At 38.9% G+C, this 23,690-nt stretch overlaps 1 protein-coding gene across 1 annotated transcript in view; it reads left to right on the top strand.

The window, feature by feature from the left end:
• Positions 1 to 8,384: 8,384 nt before the first annotated feature.
• The window catches only part of LOC120521193 (butyrophilin subfamily 1 member A1-like), a 39,680-nt gene continuing 24,374 nt past the window's right edge, over positions 8,385 to 23,690 (top strand). The window contains exons 1-3 of the mRNA XM_039742987.1: positions 8,385 to 8,409; positions 15,195 to 15,266; positions 15,684 to 16,016. Of these exons, the coding sequence (XP_039598921.1) occupies positions 15,197 to 15,266; positions 15,684 to 16,016 (403 nt within the window). The 5' untranslated portion in view covers positions 8,385 to 8,409; positions 15,195 to 15,196. The remainder of the gene's footprint in view (positions 8,410 to 15,194; positions 15,267 to 15,683; positions 16,017 to 23,690) is intronic.

Below are 23,690 nucleotides of genomic sequence, written 5' to 3'. Positions count from 1 at the left end.
AAGTAATATTTACCAAACTAACACATACGTGAACATTACTTTATGGTTGAATCATTATAATGAAATATCTGTAAATATTGTCCTGTTGTTGATCATATATGGAAATAAATAGAAAATAAAAAAATATATGAAAGGAAAAATCAAAGTACTTAACCAAACATTGTCTTTAGCTATGGTGGAGCACATCTACGAGAATTGAGACAACGGGTTTACTGTGCTGTGCGGTGGTCCAGCGGGCTTCTTTATGTGGAGAAACTCGACGGAGGATTAAGAGAGCTTAACCAAATTATCATTAACATTAACTGTTTATCCTTTTCTTTATCAATCAATGTCCCCTTCAGGAAGTTCCTGGCGTTGATGTGCTAATTTACAGATGAGGGTGAAGAGGAGTCTGTTCAAGTGGCGGTGCAGAGCTACTTCAGATTCTGTTTGGCCCACAGACGTCTCCACCTTGTCAGTTTCTTTGAGAACGCAGACATCTTGCTGGGTGACGACTACACACTACTACACTGAATAATCAATAATCATAAAATCAGTGTTTCACTCTCTCAGGCTGATTGTCTATTCTGATTTTAATTATCTCAGGCTAAAGTTTACTTCACTGTGAGTTCAGCATAAATGCAGAAATGTTCTGGAATCACAACAAACTCTGCGATGAGCGTTGATTGAATTATAATGTGCGGCGGTCTTATAGGGGTCACTGGGGCCAGGAAAACATCTGCCAGCACCGATTATTGTGGGTCAAATGCAGCACAGCTCTGCCAGTGCACAGGGATTAGTATTACACAGTATATCCAGTGGCAGTGCTCGGAATTATCTCATTTTGTCAGCTAATGTACTCTTTAAATGAAAATGATGCAAGTTTTTTTTACATTTTTTTAAATGTGGTGGAAACCTGGCTGGAGTTCTGCATTCTGGTCATGACGTCATGTGATTGTAACGCAGATCTGCATCAATCTTACAGTATGTATGCATAAAAAGTCTGTGCATGGCTGCTACAGCAATATGATGTTACACTGGCCTCGTAAAGCATCTTGGGTAGCTGGCCAAGAAATGTTTGTCTAAGCCGGACGCACTGCGAATTTCCATAAAAATATTTTGTGAAGAAGGTTAGCGGTAAATACGACATATTCTGTGTGAAAAACACTGATCACAAATTCACTGATCACAGATTCACTGATCACAGATTCACTGATCACAGATTCGCTACTCTTTACTAGAACTTCTGTATGGAGACATCCTGGACAGACATCAGTTGTTTCTAGATGTATATTCATCTGTTATAATTGCTGTTGCATTGACGCTTACTTGCAGTACATATCGTATGTTCTGGGTTTTCTGGCCCAGGGATTTATTTTTTTGCATCAGTTTTTTATTCAGAATTGCTATTTTGATGTTAAAAATTCTGTTTTTCTTCCATGCTCTGCAACATCAAGGTTAGCACATCACTTGTTTTCATGGGACTCCATCTTTTGTGCAACGATTATATAACCAGTGGAACTTCTTAAAAGTCGACAGGTGCCGTCTCTCATTTATATGACATTAGATTCTTTCTTTGTGATCAAGATGCTTTATTTTGAGAGTTTGTTGGATTGACTTTGGCTCTAAACTTGCTTTGACTTTTGGTTATTAGTCCTGGTTTTGTAATTTCTCTATTTGGTCTCTAGTTTTTACAATGTGCTTCATTTTCTGACTTTGCCTTTTCTCCTTGGCTTTTCTCGTAAAGTTTTCTGGTCTCTCGTTGAAGTCAGTGCAGCATCAAGCATTGGTTTGGGGTCCATACTGTCACAGATATTATCAGAATGTGATCTGCTCCACCGATGTGTATTGTTTTCAAAGAAACTGTCGCCTGCAGAACAAAATTATGATGTGAGTATTGTACATTTATAGCCTTAAAATGGGCAAGGATGGAGGCACTGGAAGGAGTAAAATTCCCATTTCTTATTTCTTAGGTTTAATTTACATTTTATTACCACTCTGGTCAGAGGAACGGTAGGGTGGATGCCCTGTCCTGCCGTTTTGAACCTGATAATAGTCCAGCTGAGCTGAAACTTATCATTCTACTTGCTAAATGTCTGGAAGTAACATTTACTCCATCACCACTGGAGGATCAGACTTGATAAGACTTTTTATTTTCAGACATTTTCAAAAGCTGTTTCCTGATTTTTTTTGTTTTTTATAGGATGCTGAAAGAACCAGTATATTGCAGAACCTCACCCAACATGTGATGAAAAATATATGTGATCAAAGAAGGTGAAAGCCCAGAGGACATCGGCATTGTCCTGGAGGGTACCCAGGTTATGACTAATCTTGGAAGTGTGGCCAAGGCTTCCTCCATACTTCTAGGTCTGACTTATGCACTAAACCCAAATACCCATAAGAGCTAAAATATGCTTTTGAGGTGTTTCAGAAGCTCGTTTTTAATCTGGACAATTCAAAGTTGTCCTCCAAAGTGCAGGCTCTTAAGAACAAACGTTTAGCCTAAAAGTATTGTATTGTCTATTTCTTTTGTTTCATTATGACTTCTGTGCCCAGTTGAGTACCAATTAACATTAATGTGTTAATGGAGAAGTAATACTCTTATTTTGTTATAAAGAGTTGTGCAATAGGATTATTTTATTGAAAATGTCTGAGATGTGTTCTGTTCTGATGTGTGTGTGTGATTTTATATCACAGGGTACTTCAAGAAAATGCTGCTTCAAATTTTTATTTAAACAAAGTCCTGCTCCATTTAATCAAGTGGACAGAAAAAGAAATCTGTCTTACAACTGTGCAGTGGCAGACCCCATCAAGATCTACCAGGACCCTCGTTTTTCTTAAATTACATTACATATGGGGTTTCAAGGGATTTGGGATTTTTCTGATTAGCCAGATAAGCTCTGCTAGAGGTTGTGGAAAATTGTGGGCCATTCGAGCACTTGTAATACAAGTTAGGTAGTAATTGTGTTATTTGGGATGATTCTTTGGATATTCAGTTATCCATTTTGTCATTTTTCTTATGTTCAATTTGAAAAGGAATGTTAAGTTGAATGGATAGTTTTTTCACTGGAATGTTCAACTAATCAACACCAATTTAATGTATCATTGAATTTATAGGTTTTAGGAGGATGGAAAGATAAATTTGTCATATTATAATAAAGTTGCTAAACATCTATTACCAAAACAGTGGTTAATACACAGAAGACTGAAGAAATTTTAAAAAGTCATGCAGTCTCCTTAAAGATAAAAATTTGTTTAATTTCAAAAGAGATTTCTGACAAAGGTTCCTGGTGCTCAAGTATCAAATGTTTAAATCTGAAAATATAACTCAGTTTGTTTGACTATCTGGGTATGTTTGAATAAATCAAGAAATATGCAATTTTATCATTTGTTTGTTATACAGTCATTACTGTCGAGCACAGAATGTTGGATTATTACTGATTTTTTTGTGTAAATGAAAATCTGAGTAAAATAAAATTATTTTTGCTACTACTTATATTTAGTCAAACTCAGTTATTTTAGGTAAATTTGAGTAAATGAATATATTAAGTTTACTCAATAGTGTAGTAGAGTAAATCTACTCAGAAATATTGCTTGTAATTTGTTGCCTTATTTTTTTTTAAGTAATTTTAACACAGTACTTTTTACATTGTTGATAAACGCAAAATATATTTTATTTGGGAAAACAGAAAGAAGTTAGAAATTACATTTCAGCATACAAAACAATCCTTCCAAAGTCTGCCTATTGGGTTATTATTACTAATTCTGTGTCGCTCTTGACCCTTAGAAAGCTGTCGACACAGATTTCATTACAGATCTACCGCCATTTAACGATTACACTGCGTTATTTACTTCCTTCAAGAAACTTTCTACTGCAAAAGAATTAGCTAAATATTTTCTCAAGCATGTAGTTTGTTTGCATGGCTTTCCAGCTCAATTATTTCAAACCAAGGACTGTAATTTGTATGCCATTTCTGGTGGTTCACTTGTGAACTTTTAACTTGTACAGTTATTCTAACCTTGGGTTGTCACTAGAGAGGCCAGAGGCTGACAGAAAGAACTTAGCGTGACTTGGAGAATTTTCTCTATTGCACAGTCAATTCAAGTCAAAATGATAGGAGTGATTATTTGATCTTAGCTGAGATCACTAGAAATATCCTCAAGGGGTAAATCTTGGAATGTCTACACAGATTTCATTCTCCTCTATTAGATTTTTCTTCAATTTCTCTCTATTCTAGGTGGCAACTGGTGGGACATTAAGAGGCTCTGCCGAGTAGTTAGTGGATCACAAAAGGAGGGGATCCCTGTGTTTAAATTTAGCTAGTGGGTGTGAGTGGCCATCTGAGATATGCGACTAACTGGCATCTCAGTACTTTCATCCCTATCTGGAGACGTGAGAGTCCAGTATCATTCAGTCCAGCATTGGCAGCTCATTTTAAGACTCAGTTAACCTTCCATGTCTCCAGATTAAAACCTGTCAGGTATCATCCTTAACACTAGAATTACCAGAGCCTATGAAAAAACTCGTCCCACCTTAAATCGCTTTTTAAATCCCTTCACACCTCTCCGCCAGCGCCCTTTGTCTTCTAAATGTGCTGATAAAGAGAAGCTTGGAGCAGCCGGCTATTCCATCCCCCCACCAATTTAGAACGTGCACGAACTTCTCTCAGCTCAGGCCTTGATTGAGTATCTGGGAGTGAAGTGGAGTTTTAGAGTGGAAATAATAGACCGTTATTTGGAACACACGCATTTCATGTCTGTTCTGTTTCTACAGTAATCTCATGCAACGCATTGTTAAAACAGAAACGTTTTTATATTCTAGTAGTAGATGACAAAATGTAGGCATAAAGTATATAGTGTATGAAGCCTGAAGTCCAAATAACAAAGAAACACTTTCACAAAAGCTACAAATATAACACGACAATTGCACTTTTATTCAAAAATATAACTGCAGAAACAAAAATCCGCCTTAACATGCGACATTGACCAACCTTTATTCTGACTGCCTCCGTAGCGCAATCCAATCTGCTGCCGACTGGGAATCAAAAGGTCGCGAGTTCGATCCTGCACCACTCCGTTTTGAGAAGTAAACTGCTCTTAGTCTTATATTTTTGAATAAAAACATACATTTGATTTCAGTCTGTAACAGCCGGTGTAATTTATGATCCTTGTAAAGGTTAGCTTTTTTATTTTTAATTAGTCAGGTTTATTATCTCGGTCGTGTTCACGAGCCCAAACACACCCCATCCCCATATCTGACACTGCTGTTTTCACATAGACGCGCTGTAACAGACGTAAACTCAGCTCCCTTCTACATCGGAGCAAGAATGCACATACCATTGCTAGGATACTAAAGTGTCAGCAGGCACTTTTCGTGGCATTACACACATTTTTGCGCATGCCCTCTGCACACTACTTGTGACTTTAGGCTTTAGGAAGTAAGTAAATAAATAAAGGCAAATCGTGCCATAAGATGATTTCTTCAAAACGTCACATATATTTGTCTCTTTCTTTTTTTTAAAATGTGCGTTGATCACCGCCACCATATTGTAGCACACAGCATCTGTCCACCTGCATGTTCTTGCGCGCACTGAATAAGAGACAAATATACAGTCTGACTGAGAGAATCAGTCTGAAAAAAGCAAACATTTCGAAATGCCATACTTTTACAGCTGATCTGACGCTGTTCGTTTTCAAATAATATTACATTAGTGCAACAATGTTTACTGATTGGTACTATTGAGGTCATAAAATGATTTCTTCAAAATGTCACATGTATTTGTCTCCTTCTTTTTATTCCACTGCTGCGCTGACATCGTGTACCAGAAGACGTGAGCTTATTCAGTGTGGCAGGAGCACGCTGGTGGCCGGTTGCTTGTAGTATCACAAGCTTTTTTTAAAATGTGCGTTGATCACCGCCTGCGTGTTGTATGTAGCACACAGCAACTGGCCACCTGCATGTTCTTGTGCGCACTGAATAAGCTCCTGATCTGACTCGAAGTAAAAGCGCCAGCATAAATTCACAGCTGATCTGACGCTGTTTGTTTTCAAATAATATTACATTTGTGCGATGATGTTTTCACATATGTTGTTTCTTTCTTTCAGGTGTGTAATAGAAATCACAGTATAGAGAGAAGTGTGTACAACACTTCTTACAGGAAAAGGCGATGGAAAAAGAAAAGATGATGCAGCATCAACAAGCTTCAGTTCTTTATTTACCTTTAGTTACCTTCATTTATTTACTCACTTACTACAGAGTAAAGGCACGTGTAAAATGCAGAGCTTCCCATATACATCAACAACAACAACAACAACATTTATTTCTATAGCACATTTTCATACAAACAGTAGCTCAAAGTGCTTTACATAATAAAGAATAGAAAAATAAAAGACACAATAATAAAACAAAATGAATCAACATTAATTAACATCGAATAAGAGTAAGGTTCTTTGGCCAGGGGGGACAGAAAAAACAAAAAAACTCCAGACGGCTGGGGAAAAAATAAAATCTGTAGGGATTCCAGACCATGAGACCACCCAGTCCCCTCTGGACATTCTACCTCACATACAAAGTACAGCGATGGCAAAAGTGCGATGTGCAGTGTATCACGATACATTCTCTTACCAATGCTAACGAAATGAAGTGCCTGTATGCAATTTTTGTGGCATTACATGTGTATTTTTTGAGCATGTATATGCCAAATAAATAACATTCGAGCTGTAGCGCATCTTTAAGTGATCCAATTTCTCACATAAAGGCGATCTATAGCTTGAATGTTATTTATTTGGATCACATAAAGACGCGCTATAGCTCGAATTTTATTTATTTAGCATGGACAAGCTGAAAAAATACACGTGTAATGCCACAAAAAGTGCATGCAGACACTTCATTTCGCTAGCTTTGGTAAGAGAATGTATCGTGATACACTGCAGAGCTATAGCGCGTCTTTATGTGAAAACAGCAGTGTCAGATGTTTTGGGCTTAGGGAAGGATCCTGAACACGACTGAGAGAATGAAAAGTGAATAAAAAAAACCCAAAGGTAACCTTTACAAGTATCATAAATTACACTGGCTGTTACACACTGAAATCAAATGATGTTTTTATTCTAAAATAGTAAGAGTAAGAGCAGTTTACTTCTCAAAACGAAGTTGTGAGGGATCAAACTCATGACCTTTTGATCCCCAGTCAGCAGCTGCTACCTTTACGCCACCACGCCAGTTGTAGTGAATATGTGTCAGTATGGCCTGCTAAGGCGGCTTTTGTTTCTGCAGTTACACTTTAGAATAAAAGTGCAATTGTTGTGTTATATTTGTACCTTTTGTGAAAGTGTTTCTTTGATATTTGGACTTCAGGCTTCATACATTATATAGTTTATGCCTACATTTTGTCATTTACTACTAGAATATAAAAAACGTTTCTGTTTTAATAATGTGTTGACACAGATTACTGTAGAAACGGAACAGACATGAAATGCGTGTGTTCCAAACAACGATCTATTATTTCCAATCTAAAACTCCACTTCACTCCCAGATAATCAATCAAGGCATGAGGTGAGAGAAGTTTGTGCACGTTCTAAGTCAGTGGAGGGATGGAAGCCTGAGTTTATCAGCTCATTTAGATGACAAAAGACGCTGGTGGAGAGCTGTTAACAGATAAGGAAAATTCTTCCCGCTATCTCTGTCGATCATTCAGAGGAATTTGAATTTCAGTCTATTTTACTGTAGATCCCCATTGTCTGGGTAACTGTGCACTGGAGGGGTTATTGTCCAGGGGATCATTCTTGGGGTCATTCAGGTGATGCTTACGCTCCGAAACTGCTGTATAGGTGGGCCCGATGGATATGTTCAGAGACCATACCCTAGATGGGAGATCAGTTTTGATTGATGTTTTGCATTTCATTTTTCATTTTTCTTGGATTTTATCTCACATGAACAAATGTGTTCTACGTCTTTTCTAGGGAAAGATCATCCATCATTGTACCTGATGAGAATGTGATTGTGTGTCACCACAGTTTGTGTCTTCTCTTGTTAGATAGGGAAATGTATAAATACTTGGATTGAAATGAGAGAATGTGTACCTTTATAAAAAAGATTCATTTTCTTAGTTGATGAAGGAATAACTAAATGTGTGAGTTTCCAGGCAACAAGCAGTGTGTTTGGAGTTTCTTGTGTTCACTTTAAGACTCAGGTGAGGCCCTGTTGGCTGAATGCCTTGTTAAAGTGAAAGAGAAATCAGTGAAATACAAAAAGGGTGAGAGGAACTAAAGTGCTGGAGATTGAAGAGTTTGTTTAATTGTGCTCAGCCATTTTCTATCGCAGACTGATAACTTGAACTGAGGTGCGCTGACTGATTCTACAGAGAGCCGTCCAGCTTGTTGATCAAAGACAAATCCCCAGGAGAGCTCTGAGGTGAAACAAAGTGAGAGCAGGTAAGTCTGCCTCTGCCAGGAGCGCCTCGGCTGTTCACTGCATTGCTTACACAGCGGACAATAGGAATGAAACTGTGGACCCTTATTTAGTGAATTGTAGGTGGGCTGTGGCTTTTCAGCTTAGCCAGTTAAAGATGAATGAAGTGCAGGAGGCCTTCGTAGAAAATCAGAGAGTTGTACGTTTCTCAGGTTTAAAATGGAGAAAGCCTTGGCAGCAGCACTACGAAGAGTTTGTGCAGAATGAAAATACTTTTAAGCATTGGGGGCCTCTGATGTCAACCTTGATGTATGGGCGAGCTCTTTACTGCAAAAAGAAATGCAACAGAGCACTCCTACCTCTAGACATTTATCAAAGCTGTCGCTCTCTGATATGATTGCATTGTAACGTTCATATTAAGGACTGTGGTATCATACAGAGAAGTGAGTGAACATTCAGTGTACCGTGTGTGGTTGATTCTTCAATAAAGTCAAGTGTTAAGGTGTGAGAAATGAGAGAACCATTTCTGCCAGTCTGATGAGGGTGTGCCTAGACAGGCCTGATCTTGGCGTTTGTTAAGAAATATCTGAACATGGTGGGACTGTCAGGATAGGGAATGGCGTGTAAGACAAAGTGAAGTAGTCTGAAGGTACAAGCAGATCGTTTTGTCCTCACGTGAAGCAGACACTAAGGTGGATGTGGAAAAAACACTTGTGTGTATTCAGGTTAAGTTAAAAAATCAACACAACACACCACCAGTTCTACGTCTGCCTCTCACTCCAGCACTCTCCGTGTGTTCCTTTGTGTAGCTGAGATCTTTTTTTTTTATTATTAATTTTATTACAATCCATACAAAGCAATCAAGTTTTTACAAGAAGAAAAATTGAGTTAAGAACAGATCGATCCCCACCCCTGAGAGAGAGAGCAAGCCAAACGGCGTAAATTTAAGGCTTGTAAACATACCTAAATTAATAAATTCTCTGTGCTTTATGAACTTATTTTAAAATATTACTGATTAGATCCTGCCATGTTTTGAAAAAAGTCTGTATAGATCCTCTAACTGAGTATTTGATTTTTCCAATTTCAAATAATATAACACATCAGTTTCCCACTGACTTAAAGAGGAGAGTTTGGGTTCTTCCAGTTTATCAGAATAAGTCTGCGTGCCAACAGTGTAGTGAATGCAATCACAATTTGTTTGTCTTTCTCCACTTTAAGCCCCTCTGGAAGAACCCCAAACACAGCTGTTAATGGGTTAGGAGGGATTGTGAGTCCAAGGCTGTCTGAGAGGTAATTAAAAATTTTTGTCCAGAATAATGTTAATTTGGTGCAGGCCCAGAACATGTGACCCAGTGAGGCTGGGACTTGGTTGCAACGTTCAGGTTGGATCATGCCCTGGAAACATTTTGAGAGTTTTAGTCGAGACAGATGTGCTCGATATATAATTTTGAGTTGTATAATTGTATGCTTTGCATATGGAGCTCGAGTGAATTCTCTGCATTGCTACTTTCCACTCCTTTTCTGATATATTAATTGAGAGATCTTTTCCCAGTGTCCTCTTGGATCTTTGAAAGGAAGGGATTGTAAAATGATTTTATATATTGTAGAGATGGAGTCTAAGTCCTTGAGATTGAGCAATATTTTTCCAGCATGGATGAGGGTGCAAGATGAGGAAAATCTGGAAGGTTCTGTTTAACAAAGTTCCTGATTTGAAGATAGTGAAAGAAATGTGTAGCTGGAATGTTAAATTTGGAATGTAATTGTTCATAGGATGCAAAGACGTTGTCTATATAAAGATCTCTAAGCAAGTTAATTCCAAATTTTTCCAGATATTAAAACTGCATATGTTTGTGAAGGTTGAAAGAGGTGGTTCTCTTGCAGGGGTGCCACAGATAGAAGCTTCTCCGTCTTAAAATGCTTTCTACATTGGTTCCAGATTCTAAGTGAGTGGAGCACAATTGGGTTATTAGTGTATTGCCGATAACGTGTGTTTATTGGAGCACAGAGCAAGGAATACAAAGAAGTACTGCAGGATTTTACTTCTATTGCGGTCCAAGCCTGTGTATGTTCTTCTATTTGTGTCCAGGTTCTTATCGCCTGTATATTTGCTGCCCAGTAATAAAACTGGAAGTTAGGTAGAGCCATGCCACCTTCTGCCTTTTGTCTTTGTAGGGTCGCTCTTTTGATGCGTGGATGTTTTGAATTCCAAATAAATGAGGTTATTGTTGAATCTAATTGCTTAAAGAATGATTTATTAATGTATATTGGATGTTTTGAAATAAAAAAAGGAGCTTAGGAAGAATATTCATCTTAACAGTGTTAATTCTTCCAGCTAGTGTGAGATGAAGGGTTGACCATCTATGCAAGTCTTGTTTAATTTTTTCCATGCAGAGCGAAATTTTGTTGATAAAGAGCTTTATGTTTACTTGTGATGTTTACCCCGAGGTATTTAAACTGTTCTGCAATGATAAAAGGTAGGGTGTCTAATCTAATATTATATGCTTGAGAATTCACTGGAAAGAGTACACTTTTATTCAGATTAATTCTGAGACCAGAGATCTTTTGAAATTCTGTGAGTGCTGCTAAGACTGCAGGCACAGAATTTTCTGGGTCCGATATATACAGTACCATGTCATCTGCATATAATGAGATTTTCTGTTCCAGTCCTTCTCTGCTAATCCCCTTTATCTGATCAGTATTTCGACAATGTATTGCCAGTGGTTCAATGGCAATGCAAACAGCAGCGGTGACAAGGGCATCCTTGTCTAGTGCCACGTTCTAGTTTAAAGTAGTCTGAGCAAATGTTATTGATGCAAACTGAAGCTTCTGGGTTAGTATACAGTAATTTAATCCATGCACAAATGTTCGGGCCAAACCCAAACTTCTCCAATGTAGTAAAAGGTATTTCCATTCAATCATGTCGAATGCTTTTTCTGCATCCAATGATAATAATATTTCTGGGGTGTTTGATTTAGTTGGTGAGTATATTACATTAAACAGGCGTCGAAGATTTGAAGATAAGTGTCGGCCCCTAATAAATCCAGTTTGGTCTTGTGATATTACGAAGGGGAGCACTTTCTCCATCCTTCTAGCTATGATTTTAGAGAGTATTTTAACGTCGTTATTCAGAAGTGAAATTGGTCTGTATGATGCACATTGTAATAAGTCCTTATTTTGTTTTGGAAAGACAGTGATTAGTGCTTGGCGAAAGGTTTGTGGAAGAGATTGGTTATCTCTGGCTTCTGTAAATGTTGCTAATAGGAGGGAGCTAGCTGAGCGGAGAATTTCTTGTAAAACTCTGCAGGGTAGCCATCAGGGCCTGCTGCTTTCCACCTTGGAGTGACTTTATAGCATCTAGTAATTCTGATAATGCCAGAGGTTTATCAAGTTCCTCCACACTAAAAGCGTCTATTTGTGGTATCTGTAATGTATCCAGAAATGCATTAGATTGTATATTGTCTTCTTTAAACTCAGTAGTATATAGGGATTTATAGTAGTCTCTGAAAGTGTGCATTATATTTTTGTGTTCGATGATTTTATCTCCGTTCGTGTTAGTGATTACGAGATTGCGTTGCACTTCTTGCTTGTGAATTTGTTGAGCTAAAAGCTTATTAGCTTTCTCTCCATGTTCATAATAATGATGTCTGGATTTGTACTTTAGTTGTTCAGTTTCTTTAGTTGTCAAGAGGTTTAATTCTGAATGTAGAGCCTGCCTCCTACAATGTAGAGTCTCGCTTGGTAGTCTGGCATGTTCTTCATCTATTTTAGTAATTTCGCTTTTATCTCTGCTACTTTCTTGGCTTCGGATTTATTTCTGTGGGAAAGATATGAGATAATCTGTCCTCTTAAGAAGGCCTTAAGAGTTTCCCAGAGTATTCCTGCAGAGATCTCAGGGGATGTATTTGTCTCTAGAAAGAATTTGATTTGTTTGGATATAAATTCAGTACAATTCTCGTCAGCTAATAGAAGCGGGTTGAGGCCATCTGGGGTGAGTGTATGGGGCTTAGTAATTTCAGCTCCAAGATCATAGGTGCATGGTCAGAAATAACAATAGCATCGTATTTACAAGATTTAATCTTAGGCAAGAAGTTATTGTCTATAAAGAAGTAATCAATCCTTGAGTAGCAATGATGTACTGGTGAGTAAAAAGAATATGTTCTTGAATTTGGGTTTAAAACCTCCAGGGATCTGATAAGTTGTGATCAGTTATAAACTTTGTAATTATCTTTGCGGTGTTAGATGCGTTCCCCTGTGGAGGAAGTCCTATCTAAAAGTGGATTTAGAACACAATTAAAGTCCCCAGCCATTATAACTTTATGAGTGTTCAGATTGGGAATGGATGCAAATAAATTTTGTATAAATTCCTTATCATCAACATTAGGTGCATAAACATTTGTCAAAATCATTTTACAGTTAGATAAGTCTCCCATGACCATCACATATCTCCCTTCAGGATCCAATACTACATCTGATGCTACAAATGGTACTGTTCTATGTATGAGAATTCCCACCCTCTAGTTTTCTTTGTAAAACTAGAATGGAACATTTGGCCAGTCCAGTCTTTTGCAGCCGGAACTGATCCTTGCTTAGTAAGTGGGTTTCCTGTAAAAATACTATTTTAGCATTTAGACCTGTTAGGTGAGAAGTACTTTCTTTCTCTTTAATTCGTGATTCAGGCCTTTAACATTCCAGCTTACGAAGTTAACTGTCCCATCATGGAGACACTGATTCTGAGTTTTTGATGTCATTTTATAGTCTTAACTGGAAGTGAGACAGTTTAGGTCTTAATTTCCTATTTCCCCAGAGTTGTTGCCATGCAGCTTATTATTACGTTGATAGTTATAATTATAAAGATTGAGATGATAGATTAGGTATAGATCAAGCCTGCTCTCTTTCTCTCCCCTTAACCCCCACCCTCCCTTTTGCCTCCCCAGTGAGGCTAAAACCCACTTCACAGTCCCAGTCCTCTGACATACCCAGAGACAGAGCACGTCCAAAGCACAACAAGCCCCATGCAGCGCTTTAGGGTTAAAAGATAGAGATATCTGTTACCAATATAGTCTTTAAAAAAAAAAATTTTGCACTTAAAATATATATATAGTCTTCAGCAATTTTAGTGCATTAAGATGATACACCCAGATAATAAACCCAGGGGATGGTGTTAAAAATGTGTCCAGAATAAGCATAACAAGTCTTAATGCAGTAATAGCAATAACAATAAACCAAGGGTATGATATTGAACAGTCTCGTTTAGGGTAGAGATGAAATAATTAGAAAAAAAAGAGAAAAAAAAAAAGTAATTAAGCACAATAAAACATAAACAGATAGCGCCCTAGTAATACTAAGTAATAATGAGAATATATTCTGATAAAAACCCGTATTTTAAAACAAATAGATCAGACAATAGATTATTAATCCTTGCTATATCATTAACGCCATGACTCACTATTATGTATCAGAATAGTCCCGGGATCAGCTTTCTTAATTCCTTTTCTGCTTCTTCCTTGCTAGCGAAGACATAGAATTGACCTGCCATTCCACTTTCAGTTTTGCCGGATACAAGAGGCTGTATTTGACGCTGGCTTGCCGTAACCGCTGTTTGATGTTGTAGAAGGCTGCATGTTTAGTAGCTGTTGCTGGAGAGAAGTCAGGGAAGATACGAATGTGGTTATTTTCATATATAATATCTTGTAGCTGAGATCTTACAGATTGTTTTTGTAGCTTTTTGATGCCGGACTATAACTTCAACGTGATGCCTTCAGCATAACAAAACCGAGCCACCTTAAAGAACTACTGTATAATGTGTAATTACAACAATACTGCATACATTTACATATCACTTTACTACACTAGTAAAAAACAGAAAGTATTCCTCCGGACCCTCACCATGTGCTACCATCAACATTTGAAGGAAAGCTACAATATGCTGTTCATAACATTGACCTACAGAAATGCAAAAAGCATCCAGGACTGTTAGGTTTGTACAACCTTTAAAATAAAATGTCAGCAGCCTGGTGGCACAGTGGTGGTCTAACAAATCCAGACTCTTAGTTTGAATCCCCAGCCCTGACATGGTCTGTATGGAGTCTGCATGGTCTCTTTTTGTCTGTAGAGTTTGATTTTTGGATACTTTGGTTTTTGATTTGACATTGGCCCTGCGTAAGTGAATGAGACTTCATGCTCAAGTGTGCTCTGTGAAAGGCTGGTACCCCGTCCAGAATTAAAGTGTACAAAGTGGAGATATTTTATCAGTAAATTGATTATCTTTTTGAGGTAATGCATTATTGTTAATTACAAGAGAAAAGGAGGGCACAGCTACATGCTGGTCACCAGTGTATTAGTAAGGTGTGAGGAGTGGACTTCACAAGTCATTTGGAGACTGAAGTATAAGGTAAAGGTTAGTCTACCAGTCCACACGTGCATTAGCCTTATCTGCTGGTCTGATGATCATGTCATCCTTGTGGTTGACTAATCTGAGTGCCCATAAGTTACTTATCTACAGTAAGAGAACATGTGTGCATACTGAGAACTTGGCTACAAGACCAGTTAGTGAAATTAAGAGTGTGTAAAGATCTGGGAGTGAATCAAGAAACACCAATGTGGACAGGCAGTAGCATGACTCCAAAAAAGTCCATAAGTGTGCATTAAAGTGTGCAGCATAATGCAGATAATGCTGTGTGTCCATGTCACAGTGGTACGTGTTCTTCTCCATGCTGGTGTCAGTTCAATTGTGAGTTGATTTACATTTCAAGAATATCACAGTGTCCTCCATTTGATGAGCTTCACTGAGCTGTTCTTTCTTTTTCAGTTATGATCGTTCACATGAGATGGAGTCTCTTTATTTTATGGTTTTTACATCATGGAGACTTCTCCTGGGCAGGTGAGCGGTTTGTTTCTTTTCCTAATTTATGCTCTGTGTTTTTTCTATTTGAATGACACACAGTGCTGGTCAAAGTCCATTTGGAGCTCTATGCAGGGTGGATAGACGTTGCCTATTGTTGTCCACAATGGGTTGTCAGTGTTGTTAGACTTCGAGCAGACCTGAACTTCATAATGCATATGTTGTCTAATGTGTTGACCAGCTCTGATGACACAGCAGGACTTTTTACAGTCATTTTAAAAAGAAGAGTAAAGAGAGAATTCTGCTGAATTATGAATTGTTGTCCAAGTTGAACTTGCAGAGTGAATTGTCAACCTGTTAATTCAGACATGCAGGATGTTCTTCTGTTTTCTCACTTGAATTTCTTTATATTTAAACAGCTCATCTTGACTTTAACTCTATTCATTTCATTTTCAGAGAGGTTCACTGTTGTTGGTCCTTCTCCTTCCATTGTTTCTTACGTTGGTGAAGATGTCATCCTGCTCGCCTCCCTGTCACCAGCATTGGATGCTGAGGGCTTTGAGGTCAGGTGGTTCACAACTAATATCTTTTCTCCAGTGCTTTTATATGCGGATTACAGAATCATAAATCTCATCGACTCAAGAAGAGCTCTTTTTCAAGAGAAGCTGAAGAGCGGCAACGTATCTCTTATTGTGCAGAGTGTCCGTGTGTCTGATGAAGGCGTCTACACGTGTCTTGTGGCCTCTGGACCGTTGGAGGAAGACGTGAAGATTACACTGAATGTTGAAGGTAAGGGACAGTCTGGATATTCATTTATATTTCAACTAGACATTAAGCCCGTTACAATACCGGGCGCTAGAACAGTAGTACATAAACATTAGTAGGACCAGTCTATATTACAGTAAATGGCAAGGACCTTGACCTCATTCTGTTTCTTGTCTTCATTTTTTATTTTGTCAAAAATATTTTTTCAAGAAGCCTAAAGTAAAATAATATTAAAAATAAAATAGAAACATATATAACAATACAGTGAGTATAATTAATATTGCCTTAGTGTAAAACTTTGTAACAATCTGTAGTACACAATATCTGAAGAAGATATTTAGGAAACATGTTCTATTTTTTGACCTCATGAAATGTTTCTATAAAATTTCATTACAGACAACATTTCTTGTAAATATTCTGTCTGAGTTTGGCAGCAGTTTGCCTTGTTCAGGACCATCTACAACCTTGACAACAACATCTGGAGAACTTCCAACTCTTGATAATGCAACATATAACTGACCGCGGCTGAATGCTGGTTCTGGCAAGTAAATGCCAACCTTTTCTAAGGTTTGCTCTTCTGAGTCTTTCTCTTTTAGTGTTTTTCTGACAGTCATTTTCTTTTTCTTCAATCGATCTATTTGCTCGTATTTTTCTTTGTCTTTCAGTGTTTCTTTTGCTGATGTTTACTTGTTGAGCTGACCGTTCTTCAAGGAGATGTTGCTTATATAGGATTTGATTGTCTGTCTTTTGTCCTACTTGACGTCTCCTTTTACTTTGGGTGGCATGTTGTTAGTAGATACGTCCGTAATGTTTTCTCTTACAGTAATACTGGCTTGTATGTGGCTGTAATATGCGCCAGTGTATTGTGTGTCTTTAATGTTCTCTGACAGTAATACTGGTTTGTATTTCCGTAAAATGCCTGTAATTTTCTCTGACAGTAATACTGGCTTTGATGTCCGTAATATGACTTTAGTTTTCTGTCACAGCAGTGGGCAATCAGCAGAGTGTCCCCAGCAACTGATGTAATGTGTGGCATGTAGCTAGCTGATAATTGTGCCCGTGGCGTCTACCCAGCAACTACTGTTTAGTCTCCCCAGCAAGTATTTTAATCTGTGTTGGCGTGCAGCTGATTATTGTATGTGTGGCGTCTCCGCAGCAACGGATTTTAAGTGCGCGGCTGTGACTACCCAATCAGCACTCTTATCAGCAATATCGTCCTTTATTTCTTATCATGCGCAGCCGTGGCAAGGCCATTCACTGTGTGCCCAGCTTCCAGTGTGTGTGTGTCCACGGTGCTGTGTGCATGGCTGGGGCACGGGGCGATGTGAGGTGCGGCTCCGCACATGCGCACTTCACCAGAAGACACACACACGACACACGGACACCTGGACGCACACAGGGGTTTTATTAAAGAGGATATACGTATTTCATGGCTCCTCTAGCACTCCACGCTCTTTTATGCAATATGTCTTGTGTTGGACTTCAGAAACAATTTCTTCTGCTTTGGAGTGACTGTGGTCAGTAGGATTTGTATGCCATAACAGAAGCACTTCTATCCCCACATCAGTGTAAAGACTCAAACTCTTTTACATGAGTTTAAAAGCATATTTTCATTATTATTTATGCATTGTAAAATATTATTATAATTATTGGTGCTTTGAGTATATTGTCTTACCTTTTGAACCACAGGGCTCATCACATCATTGCTATTTAAGATGGCAGTACACTGTACCCAAGCAGCTGGGTTCTGTTATGATTTACTTGTTTTATATTTTTGCCATCTTTTTTTTTTTTTTTGTCTCTTTTCTCTTGACATCGCCATCCTGAGATTTTATTTCCTGGATGTGACGTTGGGTTCCAAGGGGGCTTATTCTGGAAGTTGCACATTCTGACATCATTAGCAGGTTGCTTTAAATAGCAGCACCACACATCCACCTCTGTCTAAGTTTACAGATTATTTAAATAAAAAATTAAAAAACAAACCTCTGTCAGTGTGTATTGTAGTGTCATTCAGATATTTCTGTTACATTTGTTTCTGACTTCAACACTTTGGAGTTTTGAGGCCCAGTTTTTAGGGGAAGATTTCAGAAGTCAGCAACTCATAATAAAGCGTCCATTCCAGTACATAAGTCTGTGATTTTGATGAGACGAGCTGCAGAATTCAATAAGCAGAAATGACAGAGTCTCAGTGTGCATGGCATGATGGTGCCAGTGTGAGATGATCCTGTCCACGAAGGCAGGACAAAACAGTTCTTGATTGACCACAAACGTACACAATGGAAAGACTCTTATTTTTCTGCCATAACTGCATGACTTAAGTATTGCATTACACACCGCTGACTAAGAAGCCTTAAATGCTCCATAAGTCGCTATAACAAAAGTAAAAGAGACGTAAGTTCAGAAGAAGTTGTTTTTTAAGGCCTTATTATTAACATCTGTGTCCTCCTTTGGGCCTTTTTGCTGGCTGCACCACCTGTCTGAATTCACAAAGCACCTTGCTGCTACGCTACCACTGCATTTTGGTTTGGCTGGTCGGACTGCCCAGAATGTTCTTCCCCGTGCCTTAGTGTGCACCATACTAAATATATATTCTGTATGCCGCTAGACTCCATGGTTACATTATAAAGAGAGAGTGCCTTGTCCGGGGCAGAGCGAAGAATACACCAGAGCAGACCATCATGCCTTCCTATCTGTGGTCACAGTGGGGTGAAGAGCATGAAGCCAAACCCTAGAACTGGTAACAGGAGGGCTTAAGGCAGCCCAAGTGAGGGGACGCTGGCACATGCATGTTGCTGCCGCTCCTCCCTATTAACAGTATTTTTCATTAAAATTCACATTAACTTTGCACTTCTTTCATCTTCTTTTATTGTATGTGCAGTTCAAGGATGCAGTTGACTCAAATAGTATTGATTTTAGATTTATTTTTCTAGACTTTGCCTTGATTGGGTTTGCAGCCTCAGGGACAACTGAATGTTTCTGTGGTTCAGTGGGTGAGACTTTCTTTTGATTGCCCCCTCCTGCCTGATGTTTGATCTCCAAACATTTTTTCTTTCCACCTTAGAGATCTCGGAGCTGCGGATGTTCTGTCTCCTTGATTATAATGCGTATGCTGGATTGCTGTTGATTGCTTCTATATGTGCTTCCACTAGGAATGACTGAGAAATGATCTGATGTTTGCAGCCTTGAGATGATCACGCCTGTAATACCCAGCACTATATGCATATGGTTGTATGTTGGAATCTGCGAATTCTGGTAGCTATCTTCCATGGGCATCTTGTTATATCACCTACTAAGCTTCTGGATTTTTGCTGCATTGCTATCTTTGCTCATTTGCATCATCCCATCCAGCTCATCTCACCTTCTCCGCTGTTCAGCTCCTTTAGAACATAAGGAGGTTTCCTTTAAACATTCATCTCCTTGGTATAATTCAGAGCTACGATCTATGAAAGCAGCTGGCAGACGCCTTGAGAGAATGTCATGTAAGACTGGCCTCACCGTGCACATCCAGGCTTTCTCTGACCATCTAAGGCCTTACAGGGATGCTCTAACTGCTGCCAAGAACATAAATTATGGCAGAATAATAGAAAGTGGCAAGGACAACCCAAGGGTTTTGTTCTCTGTAGTTAATAAACTACTCGAACCCGCATCTGGCCCAAACTACCTCTGTGAAAATCTGTGAAAAATTCCTCAACTTTTTCCATAATGTAGTACGTAGTTCCTGAGAGTGAGAAAAGGAACAAAATGCTGATAATTTCCCTTCAAAGTAGTTGCAGAAAATGACTGCTAATGTGATCTGTGAACTGCTGGGCATTTTATAGTGTTTAAAGTTAAATATTATAAAATTAATTTAGTCTAAATCATTGATTTGATCATATTCAAAAAATAGAAGTCAGAATAAGGATAAGATCACCTACGAAAATGACACTGTTGAATTATTTTAAAAAGACAAGGAAACCTCCTGGTGGTCCATATAAGGAAAGCTGAACATTTCCATTTTGGCCTCATATTCTTTTATTTTCAGTATGATCAAACACAGACCAACAGAGAGCACATCGCTGATCTAACTGTCCTAAGTGGTGCTCTTTAACTAAACATCAAGGCAAGGATTTAAAAACAACGTTTGAGTGTGGGCAGAAGTTGAGGGTGTTTGATGATCTTCTCGTTTGTCATCATTCATTTCTCTGTCATTGTCATTTTTGAATTCTGCATCGTGGAGTGTGTGTGTCACTTGTTGATGAACCTTAATACGAGCCAGCTGCTCAACAGCTCTCGGTGTTCAGGGTTACTTCTCCTTGTTCTTCATTATTGACGTGCCTCCTGTGTTTGGCTTGACGCTCAGGGGATGTCATCACTGAAGATCATTTTTGGTCCATCATGGTGTGTTGCACTGTTTTTTCTGATCATGACAATGATTTTGTTGGTAAGACAGGAGCACAGGGTTTGCAAGTTCATTATATATAATGTATGTGATGCTCAGCAGATGGTACTGCTGTTCTTTTTTTACTTTTTCTTCCTATGAGCAGCCTCAGTAATGCACTTCATGCTCTGCAGATGTTTCTGCTGCTGTTTGACTTTCTGTTAGGGCACCTTCTTAACTAGTTTACCATAAGAAAGACATGAATCCCAAAAACTTCAAGAAGGTGTCTGTTACCCAAATGTATTGTTTCACCTGAGTGTGTCAGGTGAAGACTCCAATATGACACTGCTAACGCACAAATAAACATTTCTCCGACTCCTCCCAGGCGAGTGTTGTCCTTCTTCTCTCCCGACTCCGACTCTCCCTGGCTTCCTCTTTTATCTTGGACCTTGGAGTGCTTCTGGTGCCAGGGCTCAGCACAAAGGAAGTACTTCCGGGTCAATCGAAAGTCCTGAAAAGTAGGGCTTGTGTCAGCTCCCCTTGGAGGTTCCCATGGGACTACAATATCCAGCATGCCCTGTGGGTGTCCACGTGGGAAACCAAAGTCAGGGAGATTGCCCTCTAATGTTTTGGTGAAGAAACTGCTCTGCATAGAATATCTTTCCTGAGCCATCCATGTTATGGGCATCTCTGCCAGGTAAAGATCCAAGTTCTATTCTGTCCGGGATGCCGATTCCCATGTGGTATCTCTCATAAAACATATTTGAAAAATACATGAGCATTGCAAGGATTTACTTTGTTAAACTTAAAATATCTTAACATTGGTAAAAATGTACATTGTACCTTAGAAAGACTAATGTAAGAAATTATCATCAGAAATTAGGTCTATAATATTAAAATTGTAAATTCCAATGACTATTTTATTGTTCTGTGTGATGAAACTAGAGACATGGTGGTTTTAAAACAACCGAATTTATACAATAAATATGTTAGTCAACTAGGGTTAGATTTGTAACAAGCTGCAATATGACTGATGGCAAAGCTGACATTACTGATACAATCCTTGAGACCCTCGACAGTCCTCGTTCAAAAACTTGTAATCTGCTTGGCCTTGGGTCTGGTGGAGCAGCTGTTCGGAGCAGAAAACAACAGGGAGGTGCAGAACTGCTGCAAGGACTGAACAGACGGACTGATGGACAACGTTCAATGTGTAAACCACTGAGGGACTCCTGCTAGTGCCCAAGAAGCTGCTGAAGTGCCTTATTTAGTGACATTGGATGATTCTTTCTTTATTCATCAGGTGTCTTGTTTTACTTTGATTTAAAATATATCGAACATTTCTCAGATTAAAGTTGAGAAAAGCCAAGCAAAATGACACCTTTTATTGGGTAACTAAAAAGATTACAATATGCAAGCTTTCGAGGCGACTCAGGCCCCTTCTTCAGGCGAGATGTAATACAGAAACTGAAGTTTCCTGTGTTTATATCCACACACTAGGACAAGAAACAACATTGGTAAATCTTTAAAGGAAAAATCTTAAATGTAAAAAATTAATAGGTTCATTCAGGCTAAGATTAATTTAACAGGAGATAGAAGAACAATGTATGGTCAAGATCTTTAGATAAGATAACTGTCCAACAAAGTCCTTTGAAGTTTGTGATGAGTTTTTCAAAACAATGCAGATCTGTAGTCAGGTTGTCTGTGTCAGTCTGAGAGATGCAAACAGTCTTCATATCTGGCTATAAAACTCTTGTCTCTGTTCAAGCCATGCTGTAATGTATTACATTTTAACATGAGCTTAACTTCCCATTCTTTTCTCTCTTGCTGCGTTTTGAAGTTGCCCATAAGCACTGTGACTTTAAAGTCCCTCTCACAGTGTCCATGGCTGTTGAAGTGGGCCGCTACAGGAACATCTGTGTTGCCATGTTTAATGTGGAATCTGTGTAAATTCATTCTCTGGCGGAGTGTTTGTCCAGTTTCTCCCACATAGAGTGCAGTGTCAGGACATTTCATAGAGAGAATGAGGTGGACCACATTAGATGATCTGCAGGACAATGATCCCTTTATGTGATGTTCTAGTCGGCCATGTGGTATAACTATACAGTCTGTATTGTAGATGTGGGCACACGTTTTACATCTTTTCTGTAGGCAGGGAGATGTGCCATTTTCTGTTGGTTCATTTAGGGAGCTTCGGACAATTAGTGGCTGAAGGTTTGGTGGTTGTCTGTATGCCAGGAGGGGAGGTTCAGGAAATACATTTTTTAGTGTTTGGTCGTTGTTTAGCATTGGCTGAAGTTCTTTTATAGTTTTTCGAAGTGTTTCAAGATGTGGGTTGTAGGTGACAACAAGGGGGATGCGGTTCTTGTTGTCTTTGTTTTATATTCCAGAAGGTTCTCTCTGGGTATGGCAGTAGCTCTTCTTATTTGAGTGTCTGTTGTTTTGGGGTATAACCTTGTCTGATGAAATCTTGTCTGAGCTCCTGCAGTTGTTGATCCCGGTCTGTCAGGTCTGAGCAAATACGATTGTACCGCATTGCTTGGCTGAAAATAATGGAGCCTTTATATGTTTGGGGTGAAAGCTATCACTTCTTAGGTAGGTCCGTCTGTCTGTTGGTTTGTGAAAAACAGAAGTTACAAGGGTGTTGTCGGTCAGTTGAACAGTGGTGTCAAGGAAGCTGACTTCTGTTTTGAGTAATTCAGCTTCAGCTTTATGTTGGGGTGAAAAGAATTGTATTCATTATGAAAATGGAGGAGGTCCTTCTCACTGGCAGTCCAGATTATGAAGATGTCTCTATGTATCGGAGATGCACGTTGGTTTTAAGATGCACATTGACATGAAATCTTCCTCCAATTTTGCCATAAATAGGTTTGCATAGTGAGGTACAAACCGACAGCCCATTGCAGTCCTCATTTGTTGCAAGTAGCAATCTTGTCCAAAAGAGAATAGATTATGTGTCAGAGTGAATTTGATCATTTCTATTACTGACTTTGTGGGTAAATCATGTTGTCCGAGATACGTTTCACATGCCAGTATGCCATCATCATCAGGGATGTTTGTATACAGGGCCTCAACATCCATTGTGGCCAGTAAGGTTCCCTCAGGTAAGGGGCCCAAAGCAGACAGTTTTATTAAGAAGTCAGTGGTGTCCTGGATGTCGCTGGTTGTATTGTGGGCGAGAGGTTTAAGGATCTGCTCCACCCAACCTGAAACCTTTTCTGTCAGGGAGCCAATTCCTGAGATGAGGGGCCTTCCTGGGTTCCCTTCATTGTGGATTTTAGGAAGCATGTAGAAGTAACCCATTTTGGGGTTCTCAGGAATTAAACTGTTTACCTGATCCCTGA

This window comes from Polypterus senegalus, unplaced genomic scaffold (genome assembly GCF_016835505.1).
Source record: "Polypterus senegalus isolate Bchr_013 unplaced genomic scaffold, ASM1683550v1 scaffold_4722, whole genome shotgun sequence".
Taxonomy (NCBI): domain Eukaryota; kingdom Metazoa; phylum Chordata; class Cladistia; order Polypteriformes; family Polypteridae; genus Polypterus; species Polypterus senegalus.
The sequence above is the reverse complement of the archived record's forward strand: the minus strand, read 5'-3'. Positions and strand labels throughout refer to the sequence as shown.